This window comes from Pelophylax lessonae (assembly GCF_965119305.1).
Source record: "Pelophylax lessonae genome assembly, chromosome: 6".
Lineage (NCBI taxonomy): Eukaryota > Metazoa > Chordata > Amphibia > Anura > Ranidae > Pelophylax > Pelophylax lessonae.
Window position 1 is genome coordinate 79,243,157 of NC_138773.1, and position 19,274 is coordinate 79,262,430.

The window sequence follows — 19,274 nt, forward strand, 5'->3', positions numbered from 1 at the left end:
TTACGTTTTTTAAACTGAAGAAAAATAGGGTTCTGTTCTGTAATTCAAAAAACGGAACAGAACTGAAAGGACGCAAATCAGATGTCAGCGGATGGTCATCCGCTGACATCCGCAATCCCATTGGCATGCATTATGTCCGTATATCACCCGCAAACGGATGGGGTGATATATACGGACATACGGAACGCTCGTGTGAAAGGGGCCTATGGGATAGATTTTTTAACTTTTTATTTGTTTTTTTGTTTTTATTAGTAATAGCGGCGATCAGCGATTTTTAGCGGGAGTGCGACATTGCGGCGGACAAAATCTGACACTTTTTGGGGACCAGTAACATTATTACAGTAATCAGTGCTAACTAATATGCACTGTTACTGTATAAATGACATTGGCAGGGAAGGGGTTAATGCTGGGGGGTGATCAAGGGGTTAAATGTAAGCCTAATTGTGCATGCTAACTGTGGGGGGGGCTCTGTGAAAGGAACACAGAGATCAGTGTTTCAGCTCAGGAGAACCGCCTGCTTTGTTTACATAGGCAGTTGGCTCTCCTGTCAGTTTCCCTGAAGCAATCGAGCCTCTTGCGGTCAGGCTCCCACTGTGTCTAATCACAGCGGGAGCACGGCACCGCCAGCGCGCACGCAGTCTAAGCCATGTGCACATAATCACGTAGATCTACATGATTATGCGCAGCCGAGCCGCCCTGTCGCACTAAATCTGCGTGGGGTTAAAGTGTTGCAAACAGGCTGCAGTCATGATAAATGTAAAGGCTATCGTGGATGAATGTTGATGAATATTTGTTTGTTACTTTTAATTGTTTATTCAATGTGATTAACCAGGGAGGCCTGGAGTAAAGAGCAAACTTAGACGTAGGGCCGGCATGACTGGGTCAGAAGGGGTTTGAGCATAGGAGGAGTTATGGTAAATTAATAAGGATTGGTGAAAAGGTGGGAGGAGGTGGGGCTTCACGAGTTGGAGCATGGGAAGGGCTGGGACGGGCTTTAGTTGGAAGAAAAGGTGGACGGGATAACTTCACACCCTCCCTCCCTTAGGCTTATGTTTTTTTTTGCAGTTGTTTTGGTCTTTTTTCTGTATTTCGCATGTCACGAAGCTGGGGCATTCATGTCATAGCGGTTTGCCGGGCACAAGGTCCTTGGATGTGTTATGATTTCGGGCAAAAGGTACATTTGGAGGGACCTGTCTTAGGTATGGCTCCCACTAGGGGGTACCTGCGATGTTGGTTGTTTCCAGATTGGTGCTTTCTGCAGCTGGAGGCTAAAAATGTCAGTTGCGCAGGTACTTGTAGTGCATGCCCATAAGGACCTTGGGGCCCCTTGAATACTGTCTGATGTTCATATGGTCATAATTTTATATGTTTAATATGTTATTTATATTTGGTCAATAAAAGGCTGCTAAGCCATTAAAACTCCAGTCGGTGTCATGTCTGGTCATTTTTTTTATGATAAGTGGTTGGTGAAGTGGTGGTCAGGCAGTCCAGTCAAGCCCTCTTTGGTACCTAGTCATGGTTGCTGAATGGTTGCAGTCTATCTGCACTTCACTTGTTTCCCTCTTTTCTCTATTTTTTCTCACTCTAGTCTTTAAAGCCAATCTCTAGGGATTGCAGAAAACCTCCCTTGTAGTGGGCCTACCCCTGTTCTTGATTATGTCTAGGGTACCATAAAAAATGTACTTATCTGATCCCACGCTCCCCTGTCAGCTGGCGCTCTCCTTTTTTCACCTATGTTCCAGCTTGCGGATGCTTCCTTGTTTCAGCTTGTGAATGCTTCCTTGGTATTCTCATGTCAAATGCAGAACTATGGGCTCTGCATTACACTTAATGACATCAGAGGGCAGAGAGAAGAGGCTGTGGGCACATAGCTTACAGCCTGGACTGTAACAACAAAAAGTGCTTTGTCAGGTACCCAAGACACAGTGGCATCGCTATGGGGGTCTGGGGGGATGAGGACCGCACCCGATGACACCCGCCAGAGGGGTGACACCAGTAGTGGACTGACCATTCAGGCACTTGGCCCTGCCTGAGGGCCCACAGCCAGTAGAGGGCCCTATGAGAGACTCGTGAGAGATCCAGGGGGCCAGTGAAGAAAACGGCAGTGAGAAGAAGTAAAGGAAAGTGAATCTTAAAGTCCTTTTACACTAAAAATACTCAATTACCATTCCACCATCACCTTCATTTTTTAAAGTCCAAATCTACCTCAAACCCACCTACTGCCCTCTGGCCCCATCCCAGTCCCCTATAGCTCTCCTCTAGAATTTTTTTCTTTTAGTCACAGGAAACATCAGTATAGTCAAGTGACTTCATGGTCGCCAGTCGTTCTCTGTTGGAGGCCAGTCTTGAATACCACATAGAACGGTGCCATAGGGTGCTGTTGCCTGCATGGTCCCTGATGCCCTTGGCTCACAAGAGTTGTGTTGAACTATGGTAGGCATTGCTCAACCTGGAAGAGGACCACCAGTAGATTACAAAGGGGTGAATCTGAAAGTGACAGTGCTGGCAAAAAGGTGAGTATTGCATTAAAAGCTACTTTTTATTTTCTGAAGAAGAGGGCAACAGATTTTAAGCACAGGTGATTTGCCCACCACTGGTCAAATTTAAAAGACCATGTTGTTTGGTATCCTAGCTAAACTCTTGAATCATGAAGGAAATAAAGTAACTGATAGCAGAATTTATGCCTCATTGTGGTCACTGTGCAACTGGAGTCTTTATCTTCCCACGCACTGGCTAATGAGCAGACTTTCTCTGAAATAATTTAACCTAAAAAATATTTTTTTTTTTTTTTTTGTGGACAGTGTAATTAATTACTGGGAAACACTCACTGATTTATTTTGTTACAAAACGTCTTTTATATTTTAATCCAAAAATTTGTTTAATAAAGCTGTACTCCAGGCAAAGTAAAAACCATTCCCTGCATTGGGGCTTCACCAGGGGTACAAGTGTTATACAGTATGCTTGCTTCTGTCTAAGGGACTTGGAAAATACATTTATTTACTGATATTCCTCTCTAGCCGGCTGTTATTTGCCGCTAGACTGATCCCCACAGCCTCTTCTCCCTTGCACCCTGGCGGTATAAGGTCCCCTGATGTCATCAGGATTCGATGCAGTGGCCATAGCTCTGTAAGAATGCTGAGGAACAGGCCACCACCAGGGTATAGGGCAGCGGTTCTCAATCAGGGCTCCTCCAAAGGTTGCTAGGGGTTCCTTGAGCAATGAGCAATTTCTGCCTCTCAGCTAAGTTCCCCCTGACACCATTGATCTTTTTAGCTATCTGGAAGAAGGTAATTCTTCCCAATGTCCACGAGTGTAAGGAGCAATCATCCCAGTGAGCATCACACTAATGTATCATGAGTTGTAAATACAGTAAAACCTTGGTTTGAGAGTAACTTGGTTTAAGAGCGCTTTGCAAGACAAGCAACATTTTCAAATAAATTTTGACTTGATATACAAGCGATGTCTTGATATACAAGTAGCCTCAAGTCACAGCTGAGTATAAAAGAGAAGAGAGGCGCCTCTAAGTGTAGCAATATGGTTCCATTTAATGAAGGTTCAACATTTAGCAACTCACATGGTTTATGATTGGAACAGGCACATCTAAGGATGCAGGCATCAGGGCTAAAGCTGTCCACATAGGACCATCCTCCGCACCATCATCTACGTCATCCTTTCCATGCTGCCCCTCGCTTTCAGATCGCTTTACTGCAGGGTGGTCTTCCCGGTCAGGATTACAGACTGGCAGCAGGTGGTGCAGAAGATGGTCTATGTGGACAGCTTTACCCCGGATGCCTGCATACTTAGATGTGCCTGTTTTATTCATCAACCATGTGAGTTGCTAAATGTTGTACCTTCATTAAATGGAACCATAGTGCTACACTTAGAGGCGCCTCTCTTCTCTTTTATACTCTGTAGCTCCTGCTGGATTTTGCTTCCAATCCCCTTGTGGAAGCGGCAATTTGTGGATGGACATTTTATGGTTACACAACCTATCGTAATGCTATAATCTTTTTATATGGACTATAAATTGAAGGATTTAGGAATAAATGGTTGTGGAACGAATCATCTGAGTTTCCATTATTTCTTATGGGGAAATCCGCTTTGATATAAGAGTGCTTTGGATTACAAGCATGCTTCCGGAACGAATTATGCTCTCAATCCAAGGTTTTACTGTATAGTCATTTTTAGCAGGGGTTCCCTGAGAACTGAAAATTATTTCAAGGGTTCCTATGTGTTGAAAAGTTTGGGAAAGGCTGGTATAGGGGATCACCATCTGCCAGGAGAGGGAGGACCCTAGACAAAAATGAACATTTAATGTTTGCACAAAGCAAGGTCCATAACAACATGGATGAGCGAGTTTGGCGTTGAGGAACTTGACTGGTCTGCACAGAGCCTTGCCCTCAATCCAATAGAACACCTTTGGGATGAATGAGAGCTGAGACTGCAGTGGCGGCCGGTGTGTTGAGGGCGTCGGACGCATGGAGTACAATGGGATTTTTTTTTTTTTTTAGCCATGTGATTAGAGCCAGAGGCTCTCACAGGCTAAAAAAAAGGGTGGACCTGGGGCGCAGAGAAGTGCGTCCCAAGCCCACCCATTGTGTGACAATAGCGAATGAAAATTCGATATTGTCACACGGATCCTCCTCCTGGCCAATCAGGAAGTGCGTCCGATACGCGCTTCCTGATTGGCCGAAAGGCAAACCCCATGCCATTGGCTGGGGACTCTGGGGAGGACAGAGGCGGGAGCCGGGAGTCGGGAGGACTGAGGACTCGCCAGTCGCTGCCACGCCGGAGAAGGAAGCCAGCCCGGAGCAGTAGCAGAGAGCAGAGCACAGTGCGAGCGAGGAGGTGAAGTGACAGGATGTGATCCTGGCGCACAGGTACCGTGTCCACTTTCTTCTTTCATTCTGGCTGTTCTGAAGTGGGCACAGAAGCCCTGCGGAACTCTGGACAGGATGAGGGAACACGGCTTGGGAGGGGGGGGGGGGATAGGGGGGTGGCGGCGCACTGTGTGGTTTTTGTGAAGCTGCATGCTAATCAGCCTGTATTGCAGAAATGGGTATGAATCCTACCGCCTGAAGAAGATGTCCAGATTGCATGCAGTGCTGCACATTGACCTTTGCCATGCCTGTACATTGACCTGTGCCATGCCTGTACATTGACCTGTGCCATGCCTGTACCATGACCTGTGCCATGCCTATACCATCACCTGTGCCATGCCTATACCATCATCTGTACCATGCCTGTGCCATGCCAGTACCATGACCTCAAAGTCCCGCAATTTTTTACCGCGTTATTTTTGCCGCGAAGCAATACCTATTACATTTTTCTTTTTGCGCCCCCCCCCAAAATTTTTGAGCACCAGCCACCACTGTGAGACTGCAAGCCAAGCCTTCGCTCCAACATCAGTGTCTGACCTCACAAATGGGCTTCTAAAAGAATGGTCAAACTTTCCCATAGACACACTCCTAAACCTTGTGGACAACCTTCCCTGAAGAGTTGAAGCTGTTATATCTGCAAAGGGTGGGCCAACTCAATATTGAACCCTACAGATTAAGACTGGGGTGCCATTAAAGTTCATGTGCGTGTAAAGGTAGGTGTCCCAATACTTTTGGTAGTATAGTGTATGCAGAGAAGAGAAGGCTGCAGATAGACAGGTAAAACCTAACCTGTAGATTTACAGTCTAACCAGAAAAACAATCAGAAGATCGAAAAGATTGCCTAACGGGCCATATGCTCATATCAAATTATCTTGGTTTCCTACAGTCAGATTTTTCTGTTCAGACTAATCAGAATATTATGGCCACACACACCTACACAGGTTGAACTGGATGGACTATGGTCTTTATTCAACCTCACCTACTATGTAACCATGTACTATGAAACTAAATATTTTGATCAAATGGATCAGTGTGTCTCATAATCAATTGATGACACAGTTTGTGTCTTTTTGATAATTCCTCGAAAAGATCATATTATCTGATTATGTTAAGAACTGTTTGTTTCCATCATTAGTCACAATTAGGCGTGAATTTGGATACTGGAAATAGCAATCCATATGGTGGCCACGCGCGCGCGTTTTTGTTTTTTTTTTTTGGTGTTCAATCGATGTGCGATTTGATAAAAATGGTCGAGTCTGCAAACAATTGAACAGAGAGAATTTTTCTTCCAATCAATTTAGATTGGATTTGATCAAACTGAGTCAATTGGTCAGAGTGGCAAATTATCAATCATTTTGTTTCAGCCGGCAGGACTGAAATCACATTATGAGATTGTATGGTGCACAACGGTAAGTTAACCACTTCTGGACCGGAAGGATTTTGCCCCTTAATGACCAGGCCATTTATTGCGATTCTGCGCTGCGTTAATTTAACAGACAACAGACGGTCGTACGATGCTGTACCTTGATAAAATGAATGTCCTTTTTTCCTCACAAATAGAGCTTTCTTTTGGTGGTATTTGATCACCTGTGCGATTTTTTTTTTTTTTTTTTTTTGCGCTATAAACAAAAATAGAGCAACAATTCTGGAAAAAAAAACACCAATATTTTTCACTTTCTGCTATATAACATTCCCCCCAAAAGAAAAAAAAAGAAAAATCAATTTTTTTTCATACTTTTAGGCAAATTTGTATTCTGCTACATATTTTTGGTACAAAAAATCCCAATTAGTGTATTTTGTTTGGTTTGTGCAAAAGTTATCTACAAACTAGAGGAAAGATTTGTCATTTTTTTTTTTACATTTTTCTTTTTACTAGTAATGACGGCAATCTGCTATTTTTAGCGAGACTGCGACATTGTGGCGGACAGATCAGACCACTAACTGACATTTTTTACACTTTTGGTGGGACCAGTGACATTACTACAGTAATCAGTGCTAAAAATATGCCTTGTTACTGTAATAATGACACTGGCAGGGAAGGGGTTAACACTGAGGATGATACGGGGTTAAATGTGAGCCTAGGGGAGTGTTTTCTCACTGTATGGGGGAGGGGCTTGTAAAATTATCAAAAAGACCTGTGATCCTATATAGAAGGATCACAGGAGCTCTGTGATAATTTCAGAGAGAACAACAGTCTGCTGTGTTTACAACAGCTGACCGTCCTTCTCTCTCAGCGGGGAGCGATCGCTGGTGCCCGGCGGCAATCGGTGCTGCCAGTTCCGTGGATCAGCATCCCCACCGCCTAGCGGGGGCAGGAGAGTGCGGACGGCAGCACACGCTCACCCCCAGGAGCGCTTCTGCGGATTGCTGTACAGCCACATTCGCTCAGCCAAGCCAGCCTGTGGCAGGCGATCAGCAAGTGGTTAAAGTAGTATTAAAGAATTGTTTTTTTTTTCTTTAAAAATAATACACGGTATACTACCTGTACCTGCTCTGTGCAGTTGGTTTTGCGCAGAACAGCCCAGATTCTCCTCTTCTCGGTTCCCTCGCTGGTGCTCCTGGCCCCTCCCTCCTGCCAGAGTGCCCCCGCAGAAAGCAGCTTGCTATGGGAGCACCTGAACCGCTGCTCTGTGTGTCCATTCAGACATGGAGCCGTGGTTCTGCCCCATCCCCTCTCTCCTCATTTGCTCACTGACTGTGATTGACAGCAGTGGCAGCCAGTGGTGCCTGCTGCTGTGTCTCAGCCAATCAGGAGGGAGAATCCCGGACAGCTGAGAATCTCGTGTAACATCGCTGGATTGAGATGGGCTCAGGTAAGTATTATAGGGGCTGTGGGGGGCTGCTGCACACAGAAGGTCACTGGCACTGCATAGGCGCTGTTTAGAAATTGGCTTGCATTTTCTCAATGAATGCAAACTGTTCTGTGATTGGATGAGGCTGAGTATGTGATATCCCCACTCCTCCTCTCCACCTCATCCAATCAGAGAATGCTTTGCATTTGTCAAGTAAATGCAAAGCAACCTCTGAATGGCGCCCTTGTTGAACATATGACCTCCTCTTTTCACAATGTAGCAGGACAGCTTCTCGGCACTGGAGCAGGAAACTAGTGGAGATTGCCGGGGTAGCAATGTATACTACAATGATTTCCAGCTTTCAGAGTAATCCCACGGGTATGGTATGTGCATAGTTACATTGTTCCAAGCTGGACCAGTGTAACCAAGACCACTGATAAGGCAGTACAGCCAGCCCTCCTGTAAAAAAGGGGGGCCTGCACAAAATGGCCTGGTCATGAAGAGAGAGGGGGGGGGGGGTAAATCTTCTGGAGCTGAAGCGGTTAATGAGCAGGGCCCTCTAATTCCTCCTGTATTGAATTATATCATAACGGTACTGTCTGCCCTCATTGGTGCAAAGTGCTGTGCGAACTGTTGATGAATTATACATTTAGGTATACTAAATAAATTGATTGTTTATTGAAGTGTGTATGGACACCCTTTTAATGGTGTACTACACATGAAGTTGCATTTGTCCTGCGCAAAAATAATAAATACAAAAATAGATTTAAAAAAAAAAACACATAAATAAATAAGATGCTAAAATAAATAAAAAATAAATACATACATAATTAAATAAAAATAAAGAATAAAAATAATATAAATATATACATACATGAATAGAAAATAAATACATACATCAATGAATAAAAATAAATAAATAAATGTAAATACATGCATAAATAAATGAAAATAAATAAATAAATACAAATAAATACATGCATATATAAATAAAAATAAATGAATAAAAAAAGAAATACATGCATAAATAAATGAAAATAAATAAATACAAATAAATACATACATACATACATAAGTAAATAAAAATAAACAAATACAAATAAATAAATGCATACATAAACAAAATAAAAATAAATACATGCATATATAAATGAAAATAAATAAATAAAAATAAATGCATACATAAATAAATAAAAATAAATAAATAAAATAAATACATGCTTACATAAATAAAAAAAAAACAAATACATACATATATAAATGAAAATAAATAAATAAAAATAAATACATACAAAAAATAAAAATACATAAAACTAAATACATACATAAATAAAAATAAAAAATAACAAAAATAAATGCATGCATACATAAATAAGAATAAATAAAAATAAATGCATACATAAATAAATGTAAATAAATAAATAAAAATAAATACATACATAAAAAAATAAAATCAAATAAATACAAATTTCAATCATAATACATTCATACCTAAATAAAAATACATGCATCCATAAATAAAAATAATTACATGCATACATAAATAGAAATAGATAAATAAATACATACATAAAAATAAAAACATACATAATGTACATGAATAAAAATAAAAATAAATACATGCATATAAAAATACATTCATATATAAATAAAAATATATCCGTAAACATAAATACATGTATATATATATATATATATATATATATATATATATATATATATATATATATATATATATATATATATATATATATATATATACACATATATGGAAATAAATAAAAATTCCCATCATAATACATGCATACATAAATAAATATAAATACATACATACTGTACATAAATAAAAATAAAAAATAAAAATAAATACATGCATATAAAAATACATTCATATATAAATAAAAATATATCCATAAACATAAATACATGCACACATATATATATATATATATATATATATATATATATATATATATATATATATAAATGAAAATAATTAAAAATTCCCATAATACATGCATACATAAATAAAAATAAATACATACATACAGTAATACAGTACATAAATACAAATAAAATATAATAAAAATAGATACATGCATACAAAAATAAAAATAAAAAAAATAAATAAATGCATACATAAATAAACCCAAATATCTCTTAGTTGTCATGGAACAAGCCAGTCTCTGAATGATTTGCTGCCAGCACATATCTTGCACCTTTGACAAGTAAATATTGCCCCGCCCCTCTCCATGCACAGCACCGCCACTGCCTCTGTGGCCGCTCCAGCGATGGGAAGCAGGTGAAGGTGGCTGTGTAGACACATAGGTGGGCGAGTCTGTATGCAGGGGGGCGGGGCTTGGCTGGTGCTTGGACCCGCGGACGCCTGTTCCTCGGTTTAAAGTTGCTGCCGCCGCTCAGGGAAGTGGCCTGTCTGCAACAGGCGAGGGATCGGGACCTACCTTCGTCTCCCGGGGACTATGCTGCAATCCCGACCTGTCCTGAGCAATCACCGGAGCTGTCGGGGTGTTGCGGGGAGGAGAGGTCGGTAATGTCTCCGCTGGTGACCCGCCGCTGGCAGCTGTTCTATGGGGAGAGGCGGTGTGCCTGGAGGTGGAGGATCGGGAGACCCTAAAGCGGCAGTGTGAGGTCCCCCTGACACCCTGATCAGGAACCCCGACACCTCCTCACCCGACTCGCCGACACCGGGGGCTGTTTCTCCAGGCGGGCTCCATGCACGATTTCGGCTGAAACCATGTCTGTTGGTCTGGGGCTGGCGATCCGCGATGGCCCCGCGCTGGCCAGGCACTGCCCTGCTCACTACTAAGGCTCCGCGGAAACTTGTGTTCCTCTTCACTCTCTCCCTGTCCGTCACTTACCTCTTCTACAGCCTGCTCAGCTGTTACAGCTCCCTACAATTCCCTCTGCAGGACGCCGGACTCTACCTACAGCCCGACCCGGCGGACGCCATCAGGAGCGCTTCCGTCAAGCCTGACACCGGAGACCGGCATTTCATTAGGGACTCCCCGCCGCCACCGCCGCCTTCCTCCGGGAGCGCTGCAAGGAGCGGCGGTGCAGAGTCCGATTCCAAGTCCGGGATTGGCGCAGAGTCCTATCTCAAGCCCGCAGACTGTACGAAGGACTTTACTGTACCGACTGACCGGGAACTTACCTCCAAAGTACGCCAGAGAGCAGTAAGTGCCTCCGGATCACCTTCCCTACAACATACCGATTCAGCATCTCCTCCATTCCGCTCCAGCGGGCACAATAGCGGCTCTTCGGATTTCTCTCCATCTGCAAGTTTCAGGAGCTCGGTTACCGTGTCCCAGCAGGACCTCTGGTCACCTACCGTCAGGACTAAGACGCCATTCCGCCCGGCTATAGACAGCGCTGGTATCCATGGATTAGGGTCCAGCTCGCCCACATTGCATAGGACCGGCTACCGGGACATTAGCTCCACCGCTGAAACTAGCAGCTCGTTGGGGATAGCCAAAATCAGCACCGGGGACAGAGATTCCATCCCGTTCACTGACCTGAAAATTAGCACCGGGGACAGAGATCCCATCCCATTCACTGACCGGATCACCGGGGACAGAGATCCCATCCCATTCACTGACCGGATCACCGGGGACAGAGATCCCATCCCATTCACTGACCGGATCACCGGGGACAGAGATCCCATCCCATTCACTGACCGGAGCACCGGGGACAGAGATCCCATCCCGTTCACTGACAGCAAAATCAACACCGGGGACAGAGATCCCTTTATAGTTGGGTACAGCAACGGGGACAGAAATCCCATCCCATTCACTAACCGGAGAATCAGCACCGGGGACAGAGATTCCATTATAGGGGAGTACAGCACCGGGGACAGAGATCCCATCCCATTCACTGACCGGAGAATCAGCACAGGGGACAGAGATTCCATTACAGGGGGGCACAGCACCGGGGACAGAGATTCCATTATAGGGGGGTTCAGCACCGGGGAGAGAGATCCCATCCCATTCACTGACCGGAGAATCAGCACAGGGGACAGAGATTCCATTACAGGGGGGCACAGCACCGGGGGCAGCGCTCCTATCATAGGTGGTGTCAGCACCAGGGACAGAGATCCCATTCCATTCACTGACCGGAGAATTAGTACTGGGGACAGAGATCCCTTTATAGGGGGGTTCAGCACCGGGGACAGCTCTCCTATTCTAGGCAGTAATAGAGGGATCAGCACCAGGGACAGCGCTCTCATTAGGGACAGTGATAAAGGGATCAACATCGGGGACAGCGATCCTATTGTAGGGGGGATCAGCACCAGGGACAGCGCTCATATTAGGGACAGTGATAGAGGGATCAGCACCAGGGGCAGCGCACCCATTAGGGATAGTGATAGTGGGATCAGCACCGTGGACAGCTCCCCTATTGTTGGGGGGTTCAGCACCGGGGACAGCGCTCCCATTAGGGACAGTGATAGAGGGATCAGCACCAGGGACAGCGCTCCCATTAGGGATAGTGATAAAGGGATCAACATCGGGGACAGCGATCCTATTGTAGGGGGGATCAGCACCAGGGACAGCGCTCATATTAGGGACAGTGATAGAGGGATCAGCACCAGGGGCAGCGCACCCATTAGGGATAGTGATAGTGGGATCAGCACCGTGGACAGCTCCCCTATTGTAGGGGGGTTCAGCACCGGGGACAGCGCACCTATTAGTGCCAGTGACAGAGGGATCAGCACCGGGGACAGCTCTCCCATTAGGGACAGTGACAGAGGGATCAGCACCGAGGACAGCGCTCCCATTCCATCCGCTGATCACAGCGCTCCCGTTGTAGACGATCACCAGGGAAGCAGCACGGAGACTGACCGGAAAAGCAGCACTGCACACTGTGACCCCAGCCTGTCCGGTCACCCCATCGCTCAGCCTCCCATCCAAGGACTATCTAATAATCAGCCTCATCTCACGGATGGTCAAACCCCCGGTGTCCCCGCTGACAGCAGAGCAAGCTCCAGCCCGGCTCCTCCGCTCATGGACTCGAGCAGAGCCGGCTTTGTGTCTTCCGATCAGAAGTACTTGGAGTCTGCAGAGCCCGGTATAGACTCTGTAGGGGGGCAGACTGGGGTCCCAGCGGGGGGTTCTGGGGAGGTCAGTAGATTTTGGGATTTTGCAGGCAATGAAATGCGCTCCCCCCTGCCTGATGTACCCAGCTGGGACAGAACTCCACTGGCTGCCACTGAGATGATCCCAGAATCTCACACTGGATATTTGGAGAGGGAACCCCAGGAGTCCAGCACCACCGACGATGAGCTGAGTAGAAGAATATCGCTCAATAGTACGATTGAGTATGGGGACAAAAGGCTGCCACAGGCCGTTATTATTGGGGTGAAAAAAGGAGGCACCAGAGCTTTGCTGGAAGCACTAAGAGCCCACCCTGATGTCAGGGCTGTGGGTGTGGAGCCCCACTTTTTCGACAGGAACTACGAGAAAGGGCTGGAGTGGTACCGGTAAGTAGCCTGAACGGATTCTTTAGTGTTGTCATTTTAAAAGTGTCTTTGCACCCTGTTGATATGCTTACTTGATATATATATATATATATATATATATATATATATATATATATATATATATATATATATATATATATATATATCGCTCTTATGGTAAGGACCGCCATATACCCAATGGCAGGATATACCTGTGGTTACACTATACCAGTATTAGGTGTCTTGTGAAGAAGAGACAGATTAGTCTGGTTGCTGCTTGGTTATTGCTCAGTCATTGTCATTCCAGATGTTCATTGTGACTGAGCACACTGACATGTACAATCATACTCAGTATTATCTCTGGGCTTGTTGCTTGATTTAGCTTCTCTAACATACAATAATACACAGTGATACTTTCCATTTCAATGGGCTGGTCTGTTGTAGTGCCCAAATATTAATACTGCTCCCTGGAATTCATAAAAAGTGGTGCAGAAAGTGTCTCACATGTGTTCTAAAAGTGACACAGCATGCACCAAATGCATGTCTGTCCAGAACTTCTATTTGAATTTGAAGCATGCTGCGCCACTTTTAGAATGCATGCAAGATGATTTCACAAACAGCTCCATTTTTGTAAGGTGCAAACTGTTGGTATTTTATTTTGATTTTGGCGCAGGTATTGAGCCACAATGTGGAAGTTGAGCAAATTTGAACTACCTGAATTTGGTGTCTGTTTAGCTGTCAGAACCAAAACTGATGCAGATGTTTATGGAACTATGTGCAAGACATTAGTAAGAGTAATTGATGCCACAAAAGTGGTGCAGCAGCTTTATTGATCCCCCCCCCCCCAGTAAGTTAATTTATTCTCCTGCCCCCAGTAAGTTTTTACACTGCCGTATCAGCTGTTATCTTGACATTGTAAGGAGTTTACTGTCTACCTTACTGTATATGTCACAGTTTATTTAGGCTGGTATTCAGATTGTGTGCAAGTATTTGCTCCTGTGTAGTTACTTCTGGAAGCATTTTGTGGTGATGTTTTGTTTTTGTTTTATTTATTTATTTTTTGCTTTTTTTAGATATATGAGTGCCAGCTGTCTTTATGGCAATTATCACATCTAGAAAGCAGCGGTATCAGGGACGTTAGGCTACATCATAATATTGTGGCAACAGGGGATATATATACAGCATGTGCATAAATATCACCTGCTACACTACACAAAACCTTCTTCTCCCTATTCTGCAGAATTACAATACCTTGTCTGACAGAACATGATAAGACTTATTCTTCTAAAAGCTTCAGGGAAGTGTTTTATAAAAAAAAAAAAAAAAAAAAAAGCAATGTGAACAGGTGTGAATTTGATTTAGGTGTGAATTTGATTACTTAGTTTACAACAAATATGTGTGTTAAAGTGTAAAGCAGTTTAGTACAAGGCATAGATTGTTACTTTTTGTTTCATAAATCTAACATTATCTGTTAAGAATGTATGTTCTATACAGATAGCTTTACCAGTATAACCCATATGCTCAGTTTGGTTATACTGTATCCTAGAATTATACTAGAAAACACGGTCATCCTTGTTGAAGAAAAAATAGAGCTGGAATGTACATTTTGCTCAAACGAGGTAGCAGTTTCACTGTGTACACTATATCACTGCCCAGAAATATAGTTCATTAATAAGTTATTACAGTAGCTTGACCTACTTAAGTGCTGACTTCATTTTAGTCAATAAAATATCTTATCTGTAAAACCTATTCCAGGAGCCTGATATATATATATATATATATATATATATATATATATATATATATATATATATATATATATATATATATATATATATATATATATATATATATATATAATATAAAACATATAATATATATAACATATAATAAAATATATATAATATATATATATATAAAATATATATATCTATATATGTATATATCTATCTATCTATCTATCTATCTATCTATCTATCTATCTATCTATCTATCTATCTATCTATCTATCTATCTATCTATCTACACATCTATATATAGATAGATACACTATTATATATTACTCCATTCTGCTGCAAATACTAAACATAAAGGTAGATATAAAGTCACCAATCCTTGTTTCCTTTTGTATTCCTTTTTCTTCTTCTACATGTATGGCTTTGTAGAAATATACATATTATGATAACAGATCTTGAATAAAAAAGCAAGCAAAAACTGAATAAACTCCATGTATGTAGCCACAAAGAAAAAAGATACATGAAAAGCTTAGGAATCTACTTGCAAATATAAGAAGGGCAAGACCCTGTTTACAAGGGATAACCTACCAGTCACCTAATTCAATATGTTTAAATATGGAACACCATTACATATTATTTGTTAACCTATTGCAAAGATACAGTAGGTGTTCTCTCCTACTGCGAATGATAATTATTAAAGTACTATCAGCTTACTGTAGTAAGACTTGCTTTGCACAAACTGATATTTGCATCAAAAGCAATTAATGCAAGCCTGCAATAGTCAGAGAATGTATAAGCGAAGTCCTGGTTATTAACAAGCACTTAGCCATAGAAAAGGGTCCTATGTCTTCAGCATGTGTTTATTCTAACAAAAACTAGCTAAAGTGTAGTCAAAATTGCCAACCAGGCTTGGCGACTATAGCAATAGTGGACCAAACTTTTACCATCTATATGTGTATGTGCAATCTACCTTTGCAATAGGCAGCTTCTGAAACTGATCTATAATTGGTCTCTAAAGGTTTTAGCACACAATTCTTTTTGCATTATTAATAAATAGGCCAGTTTTAGTTGACAAATTACAACTATTGGGTTAGTTGGCCAGTATCAAACATACTTTGTAAATCCACCAATTATAGATGGGCTTATTCACAAAAAAGCTAATTTATTCATTGGACTTGTTGCACTGTTATTGTTAGTGTGATGCACTATGTATACTATATATATGGCCACTTTAGTGCTTTGTAGTATCCTAATAAATCTCCCAACTTTTACAGAAATGGGTTCATATTTTTTTTTTTTATAATACAGCAACAAATTCTAACAAAAAAATCGATCAACAATGTGGATGTTTGCTAAGATTAGGCTAAGCCCATGATGTAATTGTTCACAAAGTTGCATACAGTTCTCACTAGCTCTTGGTGGTATAGCACATAACCACTAATGTAAATACAATATTCCACCATTTTTAAGGGTATGTCCCCTAGTAAGGGCATATTTATATAGGAACCCCCCCTTCCTTATTCCAACACTGTCAAGCCCTTACCTTAGCATTCTGTATTTTAACCTGCAGTTGTTCCTGTCTACTAAGCATACCCAAGATATCTGTGTGGGTCTGACACCTAATGTACTGAAGGAAATAGTTGAATTGGCAGTAAGGTCTAGAAACTGATGGAGCAGCTGAGTGTAGACACAGAGAGGATTCCTGTTTGCTTACCATACTCGTTCTTCACTCTCTCCTGCATTTATCATCACTATACAGAAACTCATTTAGTGGACTTTCCTTAAATGATACATTGAGATATCCCTGTCTTGTGCATTCTTTTGACAATCCTGTTGATGAACATTACAAAGAAACTTTTAAAAAATGAATACCCAATAGTAATAAGATATTTTACATATATGTTTGGGCCTTTGAAATCCTTAGCAAAGCTATGTAACATAAACAGGTATTCTAAGTAGCCCAAGTAGCAACCAGTCAGATTTTGACTTTTCAATAATTTCTATTGAGTTTTTTTGCCAAAGGGGTACAGAAAGGAAGAAGGGGGTAGGGGGGTAGAGCAGAAAGCGGTAAACTTAAACTTGCTACACAGGGCAACATATGCAAGTAATACTGTTTAATAACATAAAATAATAACAAGAGTTGGTATTGATAGTATGTCTTACTCTATAGCAGTGATGGTGAACCTTGGCACCCCAGATGTTTTGGAACTACATTTCCAATGATGCTTAACTACACTGCAGAGTGCATGAGAATCATGGGAAATGTAGTTCCAAAACATCTGGGGTGCCAAGGTTCGCCATCACTGCTCTATAGGTACATTTGCCAGTGAGGGTAGATTTCAATGCATTGATGAATTATACAAATCAACAGATTATTTATAAGGTTCACATTTGCATGTGTTGAAATGTTCATCTAGCACCTTGTATTATTCTCATCCACACACACAGATGGGTAATTGTGAGTATAAATTAACATGTTCCTTGCAACATTGTAGATACCAAAGGGTTAAGTCGTGCCAGCAACCATCTTGATTTTGGCGCAGGTGTTGAGCCACAATGTGGAAGTTGAGCATATTAGAACTACCTGAATTTGGTGTCTGAACCAAAACTGATGCAGATGTTTCTTGAACTACGTGCAAGACATTAACAAGAGTAATTGATGCCACAAAAGGGGTGCAGCAGCTATATTGATCTTCACTGCCCCCCTCTCAGTAAGTTTATTGATTCTCCCGCCCCCCAGTAAGATGTGCCCATTCCATGGGCATCACTACCCACGCCTCCCGGAGATCCTGACACCCCTAATGGGAACCAGCTGTGTCCGGATGTGGGCATGGGCAGTCAGCACCCCCGGGTGGGTAAACGTCTGATCACCACAAGGGGCGACCGTTTTCCCTGGTAGCGAGTAAAGGAGTCACACAGTCATACAGTATAACTTAGCATAACATAACAACGCATTGAGTCATAAGTAATACGATTTTGCCTTTTCTTTGCTTACTTAGAGCAACATAGTGAAGACTGATTGGTTGCTTTGGGTCACTGCACTATGCATGATATTTTGGCTAACTAAAGGGCATGCTTACTGCACCAATTTGTGTTTTCAGTTTACCGGCACTTTATCTTAAAAGAAATGCCTTAAGGCTGCTTGCCATAACCAATGTATCTGTATTTATCTAAATGGATGTTTTGGATGACAGCACTTTGAGAATGACTTTGGTATTTATTAAAAAACAAGAGGGAAAAAAAAAAATAAGAAGTACTAGATGAAAGCTTTTTGCTATGCTACTTCAGAAGTGGCAAGTGGTCCGTGGCCATTGCATTTAGATATAAGATATTTATTAGTTTCTAGCTTCAACAGAGAAACCTTGTAATGCATCTTCAAAAAGTCCTGTGTTGAGTGCTCAGGAGATTTATATCTTGTAGTCAGCTAAGAGATAGCAGGGTGTATACTGTGCAGGCACTCTGGTAATTTGTCCATGACATAGTACGCTCATAGGTATCCCCCTGCATTCCAATTCACTGATAAGATGTCTACAGTGAATGAATTTTTTTTGGCCAGTAAAATCCGAGCAAAGCTTAATCAGGCCACATGGAAGGAGAACCAACACTGTTGATGATATTTTTATCTGCAACATTCACATTTACTGGATACTTTCCCAACTCTCTGTATTTGTATTTGGAATTGAGGTTAGATCAGGTGAATCATTTTCAAGGTTTGTACCATTGTACATTCCTGGTATCCGTTAAAATGACAAAAGTCAGATCGGAGGCACCTTACAGGGATACATCATGATTGGCATTACTTTCTGAGAAGCTGTTTTGGGCATTTTTTTTAACTACTGGCCAGTTCTAAAGCAGTTTTAATACACAGTGGAGCAAATGTATATAAATGTCAGATCTGAAAGCTGAATTTCAGCCTTAGCTTCAGTCTAAAGGGCCATACACACTATAAGACTTTTTCCTTCAGGTTTACCTTTTCTATGTAGTGCAAGGGCCTGCCAGATTGCATACAAATTGAAAGTGTTTAGGTTTGACCTCATATTATCTGGTTTTGGTAAATCTAAAGGAATAAGTCTTCAGAAAATCTTATAGTGTGTATGGCCCTTTACACAGTTGTACAGATTTCTCCCCTCTACTGAAGTCACTTACTTCGAGGCAGGGTGCTGTGATGTTTCAGTAAGGTATGTACAGAGCCATAGGTGTGCGCAGCCTACTGCATTAGGGTGTGCACCCCAAAGTTTAAATACACATGCATGTGTTTGCCTACATGTATATGGCCCCGGTACATTACTCTCCCTGCTGGCAAAGTGAAATAGAAGTGTGTGGCACTTCTCTTATGGCAGAGTAGGTCCGAGGGAGATCTTTCCCATCTCCTCACTGGCAAACAGAGCGATAA

At 42.1% G+C, this 19,274-nt stretch overlaps 1 protein-coding gene across 1 annotated transcript in view; it reads left to right on the top strand.

The window, feature by feature from the left end:
- Positions 1–9,965: 9,965 nt before the first annotated feature.
- LOC309558617 (uncharacterized protein) overlaps positions 9,966–19,274 on the top strand; it is a 375,763-nt gene continuing 366,454 nt past the window's right edge. The window contains exon 1 of the mRNA XM_082261684.1: positions 9,966–13,166. Coding sequence (XP_082117810.1) covers positions 10,459–13,166 — 2,708 coding nt within the window. The 5' untranslated portion in view covers positions 9,966–10,458. The remainder of the gene's footprint in view (positions 13,167–19,274) is intronic.